The sequence below is a fragment of the Calonectris borealis genome, chromosome 1 (assembly GCF_964195595.1).
Source record: "Calonectris borealis chromosome 1, bCalBor7.hap1.2, whole genome shotgun sequence".
NCBI lineage: Eukaryota > Metazoa > Chordata > Aves > Procellariiformes > Procellariidae > Calonectris > Calonectris borealis.
In genome coordinates, this window is record NC_134312.1 from 143151707 (window position 1) to 143168363 (window position 16657).

The following is a 16657-nucleotide window of genomic DNA, read 5'->3' on the forward strand; positions in this document are numbered from 1 at the left end:
GGTGGCCCTTCAAAGTGTTAACTTGGTTTCAAGAACAAGGTTTTCCTTTAAATAGTTTTATAGCATCTTCTAGAAGGTAAAAGTACTTTTGAAATAATCTCAACTTGTGAAATAATCTCAACTTCCAACATGTTTCACACTGACGACTGTTTCTGCAGAATGCTATGGGGAGGAGCAGGAAGGAGTGATAAATATGAGAGTTTGAACTCAGAGGGTATCATTCATTATACTTCAGAAGGCACTATGGGAGAAAAAGATGAGACACACATAACAATAAAGATGAGGCACACTTAACAGTTATAAAACAAGAGTCTGTTTCTGTTAATCTTCCCTCAAAAGGTATGAGGAACTATATCTACCTCTAACTTTGGTATCAAGTAAGCTATGGAGATAGCCAAGTATTCAAGGATTGCATTTATAGAAGAAACATAGATCGTGATGGCCATTACAGTACACTCTATCTTAATGTAAAAATGCATCCAATTTCTTTTTGATATGTTCAAAAGCATCTTTCCCCATGTAGTCCATACGCCCTTCCTCCCATTTTCTCCGTTCATCTTCTGGACTTGGTTCTTCTGGTTTGAAGTGAATAGACAGCTCTGAAACAGAATGTGCGACTTCGTTCTGTGGGAAGAAGCAGAATAGTGGGAAAACAGTCATTTGGTTGTTCTCATTTCAGAGCCGTGAAGTTAAACCTTAAATGTCAAACTTCTGGTTTGTACAGTCCCAATTAAAACAATAAAACAAACAGCATTCAAACATTCATCCTTGTTTTGATAATGTGATCTCATTTTCCCATGCTTTTACTACTTGTCATAGCATCTTTGAACATACCAAACATTTATTTTACTTGTCTTAACTCAGACCTCGGCATACTCAGCAATAACACAATGAGAATATTACAAATACGGCCTGTTTAGAGTAGAATATCTCCTACAATAAAGTGTAACCATGTATCTGTGTAAATTTTGTCTTCAACAGGCTTTCATGTGAACTTAAGTTCCTAGAATTTTTGGTCATTTGTTTTATCTGATCTCCAGTGAGATCCATATTATTTAGCAGATGTGAGACACATTACCCATATAAATTAATTCAAAAGATTGACACTATTCATTATGCCAATAACTAGTTCATTTTGTATGATGATCCAAAATTGTGAATCCTGGTTCAAGATCAAGTTATCGTAGATGCACAAATGCAAGACGTATTTTATGTGGTTGAAATTATGACTAATAAGAAAAACTGTGTCCATGATTGACCAATGCCAATAAAACCGGAACATCCCAACAATTATAACCAATAATAAAGATGAAATATAACAAGGACTAATCAAGGTACCTACTGAAAACCTGCTTTCAGTACTACTCTAAGAGGCTTAAAGGCAAACAACTCATCTCATGTTATAAACAAAATTGAAATCAACCAGAATGGCCTTCCAGTGAAGCCCTCACAAATTCAATATAAAAATGTTTCAGAATAGAATTTCATGGGCAGGAATCAGTGGCTTAAACTGCCTAAATGCCCTGGAATATCCATTATATCTGCCGATTTGGGGCAGATAAGGCATAGGACTTGCGCAAGACCTGCACCTGCAGGCCAGGTAAGGTATTTCAAACAGCCATCATGACCCTATATGCTTAGGCAACTGCATCCTTCCACATGTATCCCCAACTGGGCCCCACTGTGTACGTGACCTTAAACATGAATAAATACTCTGAAGAGCATGCTTGTTCCCTATAAATGCAAATATGTAACAATACTTGGTATTTTAATTTTCAGGCTTTGTATACACATAACTGCAGTAATGCATGAAGATTCCTTTCTTTACCATTGGCAAGCCTTATCAGCAGCTTTGGATGCCATTAACAAGACTCATCATGTTTTTAGAAATGAAGAATTTTAGCTAGGGCCCAAACACCCCTGGCTGCACAGGAGCTACAGTTTCACCTACAGTTTTGTTTCCCGGTCTTAAAGTATTTCACTGTAGTGCTTCACAATCATACAAAAGGCCTCATTAGGAAAATGGCTGTTTTGTGTACCTTACAAGTTACAACTCCTTGACAGTCTGTCACCCCCATCAACGCCAAGTCTGGCACTGCTGTCACACTGCCCACAGACAAATGCAGTGCAAGATCACAAAGGAAAGCCTAGTAGCTTAGGCTTCATGCCTGATTCACTGTACATTCGTTTTCCACTTGCTTGGAAACATCACTTCAGGTAAAAAAAAAACCCACAGATAGAAAAACCCAAACAACTTTGCTTGTGTTAGTATTGGAGAGCTAGAATTAACACCATGCATTTATTACTTGGGGGCTAGCACAGGAAAATATACATTTAAAAACTGTAAGTATAACTGATAGAAAGGGATCATACCCCAGTATTGGAAGCCGTTAAAGAATTACATAGCTAAAAGATTCAAGAAGTTATTTGCACGTTACATCATAATTAGTTGAGATTTCCCAAAATGAAGTTGGCAACAAAGACGTGCATGCAATTGTTAACAGATGTACAATGCAGAAAGCTACATGTACCAGTTCTGAGGTTTCCTGAAATGCAGGATGAAATACAAGTTGTTCTGAAGATCTGTCAGGCTCAGAGAGATGGATGCTAGAACCGCTTTGTTCAACTTCACATACAGGTTGCTAAAAATACAGCCACTGAGGTTTTATTAGAATATTTTTTCATAGCTTCCTTAACATGAGAATTCATACAATACAAATCGATTTCAGTCTTGGGGTAGGGAAAAGCAGGGGATGGGAGGAAAAGGAACGAAACACATTATCACCAAGGACAAAATTCATCTCACCCAGCTTTAGCTATCAAAATGGCATTGAATCTAAGCTCCCGCTATAATCAATCTAGGATAAGTACCTCCAGAGGGCAGCTCATCTCATCCTAAAATAGGTTCAAGAGTGGCTGTCATTCTACAGCGACTACAGAAACAGCCTGGAAAGCTAGCTTACAGTAGATGCCTACCATTCACAAGGCCAAACTTCAATGAGAAAAATCTCAATTTAGGATAATAGCTTGCTCTATAACTCATGAGCTTTTTATATGTATAGAATGAGAACAGAACAATAAATTCCAAAACAGAGGTAAAATAGATTGCCCAAAAAATATTGCTCCAAATATTTGCCTTTGCCAGATTCAAAAAGTAAATGAGTAGACAGACCACATTCAAAGTCTTTTCCACCAAAACCAAAACAATCCCACAAGACTACTGAAGCTAAGCCACAAAAAGTGCAATGATGGTGTTCTTAAGTGAGAAGAGAATCAGGCTATTAATTTCTAATCAATTTGATCTTCTGATAAACCAATCCTAGTAATTAAAAAAATAAAATAAATTTGAATGACACTATTTTAAGTGAACATTATGATTTTTTTGCCCGAAACAAACATCTTGGAAATGTGTCCCTATTTGGTTTGAGCATTTCCAATGGAGTCAGGTGCATGAGGCACACAAGATCACACATCCTTTGCAAATAAATTATTCTTAAATGATATAGCTGGAAGGTTTGCGGTTTTCCTTCAGCCCCTCCACATTCAGGGTGGAAAAGAAAGGAAGGAAGACTACAGTTTTACTTTATGGAGTAACTATAGTCTAAAGGGATGAAGTACTGAACATAATAAAAACTGTTTTCATCTTACTAGAGAGAAGTCCACAAGTTTCAATAGCAGATGACATTAGAACATTAATTTCATTTTCTCCCAATTATACCTTGCTGTAGCATGGTTTATCATACAACACGTAATGACTTACACCTGCAGAAACATTGTGCTATTATGTCCAACTTAATTCCTGCATAAAATAAGGGGAGTCAGTGCAACAGAAACACCAAATACAGGAAGTGACAAAAGAACCAGGACCCCTGCAAAGTTCATCAGTGGATTCTTTTAAGACATTCCTTGTTGCCCAAATCACAGAAATTTGGCAAACGGTTTTCCGAGTCAACGCTTCTGGAGAAAAAACAGTAACTTCTACAGAGGAGTGATAGAAAGGATTCTAGTTTTAAATATATTAATCCACATGAGTATTAATATTCAAAAGATTACTTTGGTAACAGAAATTTTTTTATATTACACTTTATTAAGTAGCTAACAACTTTCAGTAAGCAATCTCTTTGTAAAACTCAATGTAAACTTTCAACCTCCAGAAACATCATGCATGCGTGACTAAAGATTAAGAAAATAAATACTCTTTAGACTATTTCTGATGCTAACAAGAAAATTCAACAGCTACAGCTAAATTGAAGAAGATATAATCTCCCAGATCAGAAGCATAATTAAAAAAAATCTCATTTTAGTATATCATTTTACTTTGTTACTGCGTATAGTAATATACGACATACTTACAGCTTTGAAAGTGAGTTCCTCAGGTGAGCATGCTGTGGGATATATTTCGTATGTCTGCTCTGGAAGCACAGGCATTTGCAGCGAATTGGCCACAGAAGGACTGACCTTTTTCAGTGTAATTTCAACTCCATTGAAAGTGTGCTAACAAAAACAAGAACATCTCACCACTGAAATGCAATTTTGCAGGAAATTAGTATCTTATTTACAACAGTTTCACTTCCTTACAGGGATCTCAGCATTAAAGGAAAAAGTTTTTTGTGGTCGCAGATTCAGAGCATGTTGCAATTTAGATTTTTGCACTCATGAGTATGCCAGCATCATCAGGAGGTAAATGTCACAGGTATTTCCACCTTCATGTTACCATGGCTGAAATATTTCTTTACTGCACAATTTCTTAAAAATTTAAGCATGCTAAAATATGAGATTAAAAACTACCTATTCCTTCCTCTGCTTTCCAATTTGTCCAAATTCCTCTCTGGGGCTTTGATGGTAATTGTCCAACTGATGAGACTATGCAATTAGTTCAATGATGGTAACAGTCTAATATTAAAAAAAACATTAAGAAAATATTTACATAGGCATAAAAGTGATCTAAATTGTCATGTCTGGATACAAAATTAAAAATCGTACTTCTCCTACTCGTTACTTTATGATGGTGGTCTCCAAGAAATCATCTATTTATCAACAGATTTTTTTATTCTATTCATGGAAACCATACACAACTGCACTTCCTCTGAAGAAAATAAAGTGTACAGAGCTCAATAAATGCTTGACGACATACGAGTACTGAATATAACATCCTAAATGTAATTAACACCACCTTTGCAAGTCTGATTTATTTGTTATGACCCTCATAAAACAAGTTAGAATGTAGTTCTGAAAAGGTAATTTTTACTATAGTTCAAGGGCTAGTTTGATGGTCTACATCAGCTTAGCTTCAAAAACTCAAAAGTCTACTTCGTAGACAGATTATCACCTTCTCTGGCTAATTTGTATCATACTTTGTGTTTAATTTGCACCATCTGTACACATACATTCCCATACAAACTCTTCATCAATTAAGAAGGGGACTGGGAGAAATCTTTGAAAAGCCAATAGTACTAAAAATCCTTCCTAAACTGCTAGTTCAGATGCTTCTAGAAGCAATCACTGCTACTACCAATCAACAGATACTGTGTTTTTTCATGTAATTCCTTCCTCTAGAAAACACATAATTTTCAGAATTTTTCTTGTGATTCCAGCATATTCCCACTAACTCCTTATTAGTTACCTTGCATTCCTCAGATTCTGATTCTTCCACCTTTTGAAGTTTTTCTAACAAAGGCAATATGCTGGCACTGTATATATTCCACCAGAGGGCAAGAAATGACAGCTGATGAAACGATCCAGACGTGGTGCCATCCTGCATAACTCTCTTTGTTTGAAGGTTGTATTTGTAGTTCCAGGGCTTTGTTGCTCCCAAGAAGTGAACAACTTTGGCATCTCTACCAAAACTGTAGAGATTAACATACAGGTCTACACATTAAATTTTTTTTTTTTAGTCTATATAAACTGCTAAAGAAACATGCTTACTCTCACTGGTGAGGCAATTTCAACATTTTGCAACAGCAACACATTCAATATGAGTACATATATTAATATTTTTTCTATCTTATTAGTTTAAGGTATGTCGTTCGGCATACAGAAAACAAAAGGCTGCATTGCCATTTGCTTCCAGCTGCTGATTCTAGTAGAAAAGTTCATGAAGGAAAATGACAGGCTCATGCAGTACCATTGCCAGTCCTCCTGCATACTTTGTTCACAGACAAATACCACTTCAAACATTGAATCAACAAAATTGGTTATTACTGATCCCATATTAAAAATTACTAATAAATACATCGTCCTAAGTTCATCTTCCAGTAAGAGTGTTTTGTGCAACTGGAACAGTAATTCATCACACCCTAAATCCAACTTGCCGTCTGCCAGGAAAGTTTCTCTAACTGCATTGTCTGAAGTCATACGATTACCAGCACAAATTTTGTTGAACCTAAGAAATGGTTTAAAAAAAATTTTACAAACCCCAACTGTTTCTCATAGAACTGACTGGAAAAGAAGGGAACAACTTTCAAAGTAAAGCTGTCAAAACCTAATGCTAAAGTAATCTCCATCTTTTCAAACATGAGAAAAGCTTCTCTGAAACAACATATGAGACAGTGTAGCCAACTCTGGGACTCTCTCTGTATCCAGATGCAAGACATTCATATTGCATTTACGTTTCTACTGGATGATTTTTACATAACATCATTTGTGACTACTGTAATTTATAATCAAGAGAATATGCCATTATTATTCTCTCTTATAATAGAATCTTTGCTAACAAACTACAAGGTTTACAGTCAGTCAGAAGTGTTACTACTTACTGATTGAAAGCAGGAACATAGGTGTATACAGCACTGCTGCTTAAGTTATAGAGGAAAGGTAAGTGTTTGCCAATATCTGCTGTTGCCCAGTTGCTGAAGAAGCTATTCAACAAGCCTTGATCACCTCCTAAAGAATATACAAAACAGTATTACCATAATTATGCATACACTCAAATTTACGTCAAAATTTCACGTCCAAGGATGGGAGTGAGACTGGTGTGTTCATGGGACTGCAATTTGGACTTGACAACATGGCCACGTGAGCAGGTACAAGTGAATAATACCTGATCCACTCCGATGCAAGTTCAGTGTAAATGAAGTCCTATTGTAATATATGAAGAAAGGAGTAGGAAAGGGTTTTGGTCTCCCTCAGAGCAGAAGACTGAAGATCAGCTGTCTTCCTCTCTCCTAAACCAGACAGCAAAATTACAACTTACTGAGCAAGACTCAGACACAATGTCCCTTCATTGCACTCTTCTGGGAAGCACAGTCCACAATAAGTCAACGGGTCTTAAGTACAGCGTAAGAGGCAAAGGTCTGCACCTGAAATTTTTGTGGGGGCACAATTACGTAAAGCCCAGAGAACTCCTGCCTTCCTCCATTCTGCCAGATAGCATGGAAGCTATGGAAAAACAGCTTACTGAGAAGGAATCTAATGTCTTGCACTTCATCCCTTATGCTTTGCCCCTTACCATCAAAGCTGCCATGTTCAGCAGCAAAGCGGAGCAGTAGGTTGTAAGTTTTCAAAGAAGGTCGGAACACAAATACACCACTATTAAAGCAGTCAGGCCAGCCAGAATCAGGAGCTGCTGAAAACTCTTCTCGATCAAACAATTCATCAACATTGCAAAGCACCTTAGAGACAGCAGGAAAAAAGAAAAATTGTTAGAGCAAATGTTTTTCTAGAACGAGTAGCTAAATCAGTACCAACAGAGTAAATTGCTAGTTTGGCCAAATATATAGCTTGCAGAGCATAAAAGCAGTGGCAATGCAAAATATGCTAGGGGTCAGAACCTCTATTTTTAATATAATAAGGTAACATGAATTGTGGTTCTCCATGATTTCTCTGATAAAAGCACAAACCCTGTGAAATTACTTCATGAGCCTCAGAGACCCTCCAGAAGGTCCCTTTAAATATTATAACATACCATAACTCCATTTTAAAACTGGCCTGCCTTCCTGACCAGAATAAGTCCAAACGAAAGTGTATGACAGAGATCTATTTTAAACATCTGTCAGAAGCCCATTTGCATAGAGTGTGTTTGTGATACCTTTTGACAGTCCTGAGGCTACTCTCAAAACAGCATTTATTCCTATGCAGTCAGCAAAACTGTGAGCATTGCCAAAACATGCCAGCTGGAGCTCCTGCGACCTTATGACCACCAGCAAATCTGGTCACTTCATAAGCCAGTAGGCTGCTTGACGAGGAAGCATCCACACCCAAAGTAGCTCTTTAAGACAGACACAAACGTTTCCACGGCTCCCGGTCTACTCACCAAAGTGTCTGCATCCATAAAGACACATTTGCTATAATGAGTAAGAGTCCAACAGTGAAGCTTAGTGAAGGTTACACCCAGTTCTGGCCTCTGCATCAGAGCCAAACGGACTGAGTCAGCACTGTCAAGCGCATCCACCTCGATTACTTCGTCAAACACGCTGCAGAGGACAGACCTACCAGAGCAAGCAGCGGAGAGAAAGAAGGGAATTTAGAGAGGTTCATCAGAGTTCACTTCTGGCATGAAAACAGTGACATACAGCACAACATTTTTTATGACAATAACAAAGGCTAGACTGATTGGTCAGAATGAGAAGTCAAAAGTGAAAAATCCTTGTAAAGAGCCTGCTGAAGTGGCAGCTATCAGGCCATAAACCATCACCTCTGCCACTATGGGGCCAGCACATCTCAAAAGCAACAGGTGCTGTATGGAGGAGAAACCAATCCTTATTTTAGTTACTTAATCTCCTATAGAAACACCAAATTAAAGCAGCTTTCATCCTGCACAATTGTCTCTGAAGAACACCACCATACTGTGTTGCCAGTGCATTGCACAGGATGTGGCCTGCACAGTCATTTGCACTTATTATGCCCAAGTAAACGCAGCTTCAAAACTGCACTTTTTAAAACCAGCAATATATACTTGCTCACTACTACAAATCATCTCAAATGAGACTTTAAGACAGACATCTTTTTTCAATGCATATCGTTCGTAAGAATTTTATAGGTGATACCAAAGTAGGTAATTTTTCTTCAAAACACAAGAAAAAAGTCTTTTAAACACAGCTTATTTATTTACATTACACTATTAACTACAAAGTCCTGGATGTCATACAAGCACAGAAAAAGAAAAGCCTGTTCTGATTATCTAGATTTCAGAGTCATTAGCTTTTGCTTGACTGATCTTCAAGAGACAGGAGTTAACTGGGAAAGAATAAAGAGTAGGTACAGATTTTTAGAAGCATAGTTCAGTGATGTACTTTTTTTTAAATGCTATCCTTGATTAAAAAATACATTATAAAGGTCTTTCCCCCCCACTGAATGGGGATGAAAAAATTGATGGACTTAGTATCCACCCAGGTGTCAAATGTACACAGTATTCCCTCAGGAAGGTTACAGTGTTCTGACAAAATCCATACTTTAAAAAACCTGTAAAAACAGATTTCTGTACATCTAATCACAGCAAAAATGGGAAAATATGTTTCTTGAGCCAGATGCACTGAAAATACTTTCACGTGGCATACAGAAATCAGGAGCTTGCACACTTCCTAAGCCATAGCAGAACTAAGAGTTTAAGTGGCTATGGCATGTCATGTTCCTTTTAATAAGCAACACAGTCCTCCAAATAACAGGGCTTGAGTTCAACAGATCTAATGAGATTTCTGTACATGCAATTCTGTAGTGCCTGTAGAATCACAACCCAAACTGGAAAGTGATTTAAAAAAAAAAAAAAAAAAAAAGAGGAAGCAAAAATAAATTAATTTCACATCCAGATAGCCATGCACCAATATTTTAAGAAGATTAGTCATCTGAAACTGAGCCCCTAAGGTTTTTGGAGAGTTCTGATGTCACAGGTGGTTACGTATCTTGCTCTTTCTAAAAGAGAAACACTTGGGGAAAAAAACAGTAGTGCCTTTATTTCGGCTCAAAAGCAAGACGTTAAAACCTTAATTCCTAACTTCCCAATTATGGGCTTAAGACAACTTCCAGCCACAAGTTCTACTTTTTGCAAGTGAATTCTTATTAGGCTTACGATCTTATCATGGATGTTATTTGGGACTCGTCTCAGAAATCACTAGCCAAGGGGGAACTTCTAAACATAATGAAATCCACAGAAAGCCTATTAAAATCTTTCATGCTGTTGTTTATTCTCCCATATTATCAACCTCTAAAAATACATGAATCCTTACCTCATCCCACTGGAAACCTCTGGTGTAATTAGTACTGCCAATTTTCTAGATGTCATATGGTTCCTCAACGACTGTCCGAGAACCAGAGCGCCTTGACAGTACACATCATCAGTGGCAAGGGTCACAAAGGCTTGATCCGTTACTGTGAGCAAATATTGAGAAGAGTCACTTTACAGCTTTAACATAAGCTCTTTTGGCAGGTTCCTACAATCTCCCTCCTCCAGCTAACCAACAGGCTGCAGCTTGTAACAACCTGCAGTTCCTGTGATAAGCTCTTTTCTTTCCCAAACTCCCTCAGAAGACACAACTCAATAGAAAATCCAGTGAACAGGATGTTTTTGAATTTTGTTATTTTTTGTTTGTCCGATTTACATAATAACAGGTATGAAGTTTTTGGACTAACTTTAAACAAATAATTCCCCAAGTCTTATTGCCTAAACATAATGTCAATCAAAAAAGCCGATCTGTAAATATTTAGATTTTACATTTAACTAACATAGTATAATACAACCGATAAGAAAAATGTTCCTGTTTATACAGTGCCAAAAGCTAAGGAACAAAACAGGATGTTAAGTATTAGCCAGAAATGTCTTTCTTTCCATGACCTCACTGAATCAACCTAACAGGCGTTCTTCTTTGCTCTGTCCTCTTTGTATGGGAGTAACTGGTGCTGGCTGAACAAATGCAGAGAAACTGCTACTGGGATTGGTCCACCTCCCAGAAGCTAAGGATCCCTACCTCAAGTAACTCCAAGAAAATTAGGAATGTTTCTCATTGTCAAGAAACACATAGGAAAAAAGTTACAATAAAAAAGAAAGCAAGCTACACTCCTGCACAATAGCAGACGTAATGTATTTTGTAGAGATACCAGGCCTTGGCAGTATCACCAGGGGCTGCTTCTTCAGCTCTGCCCTCTGACAGAATCACTGTTATCAGGGTTCTCCTGGGGAGAGCCAGAACCTATGATTCAGCAAGGTGAACAGCATCCTCAGAGCAGAAGGAAGACCTCAGCTTTCTAGGCTGCAAAATTAACCAGAACAAGATGAGCGGGTCACACAGATGAGGGGAATTCCCCTGAGCTCTGCAGAGCTTCAATAAATACTTGTGTTGAACTACTTGTTTAAAACCACCATCATCTTAAGGGACAAGCAATTTATGCTAAATAAATTAAAACAACCGAACAACAACAGCAACAAAAACACCCTGTCATACAGTTTCCAGGCTCTGTGAGAGACACAAGGAAAGAATCTCACAGAACTAGTTGCAGAGAACCCAATAAATGACCTCATGGCTGCCTCAGCCAGAGACTGCCAAAATGAATGACTTCAAACCTTTAACCTAACATCGAAGTATGCAATGGAGTATGTTTGGTGGCTGTGACAAGCTCCCAGGTACTAAGTATTTCATTTTTCATGTCCTCCAAATCCAGAGCGAAGCACAGACCCACTGGTATGCTGTCTTCCTCCCCTCTTTTTGCCCTACCTCCCACTCATCTCCAGCCAGACCTGAAGTCGAATCCAGCACATACACCTTACGTTTGCTGACATTGCAATGGACCCCTGCACCTCAGGAGAATCCCAGTAGTGTTAAACTTGGCCAAAAAAACAGAATCATCCATCCAAACTTAAAATAGTTTGCAGATCCCTTAGCTAAGCAAACTCCAGTAACATTTTTAATCACAATTTCCAGAAGAAGCAAATGAAAAAAGGAGCTTTCAAATCTCCTGTTATCATAACAGCTCGAGCAAGTTATGGGTGTTCCAGAAAAGAATGAGTAAGGAGTTGCTTACATGAGTGGTTTAAGAGGACAGTTGTGCAAGTAAACTGCTCCTACTGCAATTTTCCAAAAGATTAAATTAATAAATACAAGCATACATAAAAAAAAAACCCAAAACAAAACACCACTGAAGGCTACTTTAGCAATAAAATTATTCTCCAAAGACACAAAGAATCAGCAAAGAAAAGCACTTCTGTGTCAGGCAACAGGCATCTTTAGCCAAATAAAGGTAATAAAACAACTACTGAGAGGAACGTGGGGGGTAGGTTAATAAAAAAAGCAAACTGTGAAATGAGTGGAAGTTTAAATCTTAAAATACTGTTATAAATAACAACCACAAAACCAAACACAATCTTCTTATTGCTTCTGCAAATTCTTTTAGTTACAGAAGCTGAATCTTTGTATAGGTAATACATCTAAAAATACTCAAGTTACTCATCAAATAGTTCAGCAAGTTAGTAAGGCAAATGACCACATCCTACATATGCTTTCATGGCCTGCACCTCTTGGGCTGAAGTTGTGGTCAGAACCACAAGGAAGCAAACTGCCAAACAAATATAGCTTCTAAGAAACTCTTGCTAATACCTCCCACAGAAAAGAAACCAATTGTCTCTTTTGAGAATCAGATGTGGGATACATATTATGGCCTTCTTAACAGAGTGAACCATTACAGAGATAATTAAATAGATAATCAAACTATTGACTGAAACCATGTAACATTAAAATATTTCTGGCACAAAGACAGAAGCATGTCCTAGCGATTTTAAAATTGCACAGGGATGTCACTAATCCATTAAGGATCCATAGGGAGTTTAAAATCAAAAGATTGTATCATTACTTGTTCTTTCATCTAATCCCTGTTTTCAAGGAAGAAGCGTCACTTAACTTGCCTTGTTTAGAAAGTTCTGTGGAACTTTGGCGCTATAAGTAAACGTTTTATTTTTATAACTGAAAACTAAGGATCAGATTTTCATATAAACTTGCAAAGTAAACCCTTCACCTGAAAATTCCCATTTAACTGAAATCAAGGACAATGCTGCATTAAAACTAATGTACACAGGGTTTCACTCACTGACTTTAAGCTGCAAAACATTTAAGTTTGAAGGCCAAGGGTATAGGTATTTAAAATTCATTGAAACTGGATTTTTTTTTTTTAAGTGTCAAGTGCAGCTTTATGCATAACTTTCAATTCTTTGTGCTGAATGACAATAGGATTTTTCACAGAAAACACCTAGTGTGAACAGTATTAAGTTTTCAAGCAAATTGTTTTCAAGCTGTGGAACCCTATGGCTAATACCATTGGCTCTCAGTGAATTCTGAGAAAAGTAAGTGTATGATTAGAATCATATTAAAACCATTTTGTACGAATTTATAAACCTGCTCATTTCTCTTGTCTGGAATACCACACAGCACATGAAGATGCAGATTTAGAAATCATTATCATCAGCAATGGCTCCTCAGTTTTAATACCTAACAATAGTTTCTCAGAACAAACCAAGGATTTTCAAGCTAATAACTTTGGTGAGTTATTTTAGAGCCCGCTCTGCAGCTACAGATAGCAACACAGAAAAGACAGCAGAAGCAATGTGAATCACTACAGTCAGTGTGATTTTATGTGAAACTTGTTACAGTTTTTTAGCCAAGATCACCAACTTCTTATGCTACTTATAGCAGTAGTACCTCTGACAACACTGCCAGAGGCAAAATTCTTCAACAGGCCTGAAAACCAATTCTAGGGCAGCTAAAAGCCTCATTTAGAATCTGCACCAGCAAGCAGACACTTGTGCTCACTTTGATGTTCAAAGAAAAAAGAGAGAGGGAATAAACAAACACTAGGTACCCACTGAGAATCAGGAGTGACTCATAGTAAGGAGCACTGAATGAACCACATGCACCTGACAGCTTCAAGACAAGTTTAAGCAGGGTGGGGTTTTTTCCATAATCCATTAGACATAGCTTTTAAAACATATTTCGGTCTTTCTTCTGATAGACAGAGAAAGGATAGATGTGCTCTAGCTGTGGCTGCTAGAGTAACAACTCAAATTTGCCAAGTTGCCCACTCCAGAATTGCAATAGGAGACCAGAGACTCATATGCTACAACTTTCCTACAAGCGTATTCTAAATAACACTTTGCCATCTTATGCATAAAAATAACAGTAGATAAACCAATAGCTAAAAGCCTCCAGCAGGCTGGTTAGGTCCCCACTGTGTACTGCCATTCATACGATCCAACATTGTATCATTGCTTTCTTAAATTCCTCCCTGGTACCATCTGTTGCTCTTTTGTCACCTCCCTCCTTCTCCTTCAGCCACAATCTGCAGGACGGGCAGGCCGCAGCCTGGACCTGTGCCCACTGAGCCCCAAGCACCTTTCCAAGATCCGGAGCGACAATGACATAGCACAGCCCCAACTCACATCACGTTTTCTAACAAGAGTTTTGTTACTTCCCCCCCCACACATAGGTCCCTCTGCATCCTCCGCCAGAAGCATGTCTCAGTGAAGATGTGCAAGACTACTGCAAAGGTAACAAAAGCTACAGGCCTTCTCACTTCTCTGACCTAGCCCAACCGTATCAGAAGCACTTGGAACAGCAAGCTCTGCTCCAGCTGACACCCAGAACCTTAAAAGCAGTCAAGAAGTATTTTGTTGTAAGTAGGTAAAATGAATAATGATGTCAGACAATAACCTATGTCAGAGCACCATCAGAAATTATTATGCAAGTTTTCAGCAAAGATGCAGTTCTTGCCATAGTAATCAAATGACAGCTGGCAATTTTAATTCCCATGCTTCCTCAGTCTGGTCCAACAGTAGAAACATTGACATTACTGATGAAGGTGGCACAACCAACACTTCACACAGATCTTTTTGTAACAGAATATAAATTGACGTTTGATGGCACACAATATTTCCCTTGGTCTAACGAAGTTCTGCCTGATCCAAAATCAGACTCTCTCTTATCCTTTATTAAAACAATACTGAATTTTAGTAGACAGGATTACGACTGTTATCTTGGAAGGCTACAAAAGAGGACTTGTGTAGCTTTCACTAAATATCTTTCAGTTAAGAACAGTTATATTCTGCTTCAAGACCCTGCAATTTTGTTATTGAACAGATAGTAAGTGATCTTTATGAAAAATCAAATGCAACAATATTGTAATATGTAAATAAGCATAACGCATAGCACCCAAAAATAGTCCCAAACTAGTAACAGACCAGTTTGAAAAACATTAGCAGTAATTGCTTAAGCAATCCAAAGATAGCAGAGGACTTGATATGTTAAGTTAGATGCTTCCAGTCTTTCCACCCTCCTTTCAAAAAAAAAAAAAAAAAAAAAAAAGAAAAACCCAAACCAAACAAAACCACAATTCTCTAATGCTTTAATTTGCAGGCTCCCCTTCTGCATCTTCCTCCAGCACTGAGGTGCCACATACATGAATTCAAACCCGGGATCTACCAGGCCAAATTCCCGAGGAGGTATGTCTGCAACACCCTTCAAATGGTTCAACAAACCCAACTTCGGGGGCTGCCGCCCAACTTCTTCCTCAGTTTTGAGAGCACATTCAAGAACCGAAAAAGCACCTGCACCCACCCCACATGGTTAGCCCTAAACCAGTTCCTCACGACTTTAAGGGTAACCGAACAAACGACTACCGCTGCTATGTAAGAAGGGACACGAGAAAGGTTTCTCCGGACCTGCCTCAGGCGGAGGGAGCCCACCCCAGTCGGTCACCCCGCAGACCCAGCAGGAAAGCGCACGGAGGCCTGGGCAGGCCAGTCTGTCCGTACAGGCTAAATGAGTTTAGCTCTTTCATCCCACCAGCCAGACGGTTTAAATCCTAACCCGAGGCTGCTAATTACAGCACAGTACTCTGCTGATAACGAAACAGCCGAGACCCTCGCCCGCACCGGGGTGCGAGGAGGGAGAAGGCCCCGGCGGGGGGGGAACCGGCTTGTGCCGCCCCGCCGCCCCCGAGAGGCGGCTGAAGACAAACCACGCGGGGTGCTGCCAAACGCGACGGCAGCCCCTCGGGCAGAGCCCGGCGGCCGCAGCCACGGTACTCACCGGACATCCTGCGGCAGGCGGGGGCCAGCCGGGCAGGGGCACGGCCCACGGCCCACGGCCCAGGCCCAGGCCAACGGAGCTCACCTGCTCGCGGCGGGCCCGGTAAATCGCGAAATGGGATTAGCCTCTTTCCTGCTGAAGACAGTGGTAGGTGAATTATATTCGCAGGGACTCCTGCGCAGCAGCAGAGAAACGGCATTAGCGGCAGAGACCATTTGGGAGGGTTGGCACGACCCACCCCGCCCTCCCGTTCCCGGCGCTGGCTTTACTGGAAGGGGGCCATCCTCCTCTCGCCCCCTGCCCCGCCGTGCGCCCCCGCAGCGCCCTGCCCCCGAGGCAGGGCAGAGCCCCGAGCTCAGCGCCAGCAACCCCCGGCTGACACGGGCCCCGCACCTGCCCACTGCTCCGGGCCCGCCCGGCCGGCGCCCCCCTGCTACGCCCGGCGCCCCCCTCCCCACGCCCCCAGGGGCGGCGGCGGCACCGCGGCGCCTCCTGGCGGCGCGGTGCGGCACTCCCCCTCCACTGGCCGCCGCCCGGCAGCGCCCACCCCGGCCGGCCGGCGCAGGCGATGGCGCCCCGCGGAGCTCTCCCGTCATGGCGGGGGTTGGGGGGCCTCGCCTCGCCTCGCCTCGCCTCCCCTTCTCTCCTCTTCCCTC

At 40.2% G+C, this 16657-nt stretch overlaps 1 protein-coding gene across 1 annotated transcript; it reads right to left on the bottom strand.

Annotated features, from left to right (window-relative positions):
• Positions 1-209: 209 nt before the first annotated feature.
• Positions 210-16455, bottom strand: GYG2 (glycogenin 2). Its single transcript, XM_075133876.1, has 10 exons — positions 16395-16455; positions 16002-16133; positions 10161-10302; positions 8252-8426; positions 7448-7610; positions 6756-6882; positions 5624-5846; positions 4354-4494; positions 2532-2642; positions 210-624 (listed from the first exon to the last, which is right to left on the bottom strand). Exons 2-10 carry the CDS (start codon positions 16006-16008, stop codon positions 463-465), a joined length of 1251 nt encoding a protein of 416 aa, XP_074989977.1. The 5' UTR covers positions 16009-16133; positions 16395-16455; the 3' UTR covers positions 210-462.
• Between the last annotated feature and the right edge of the window lie 202 nt (positions 16456-16657).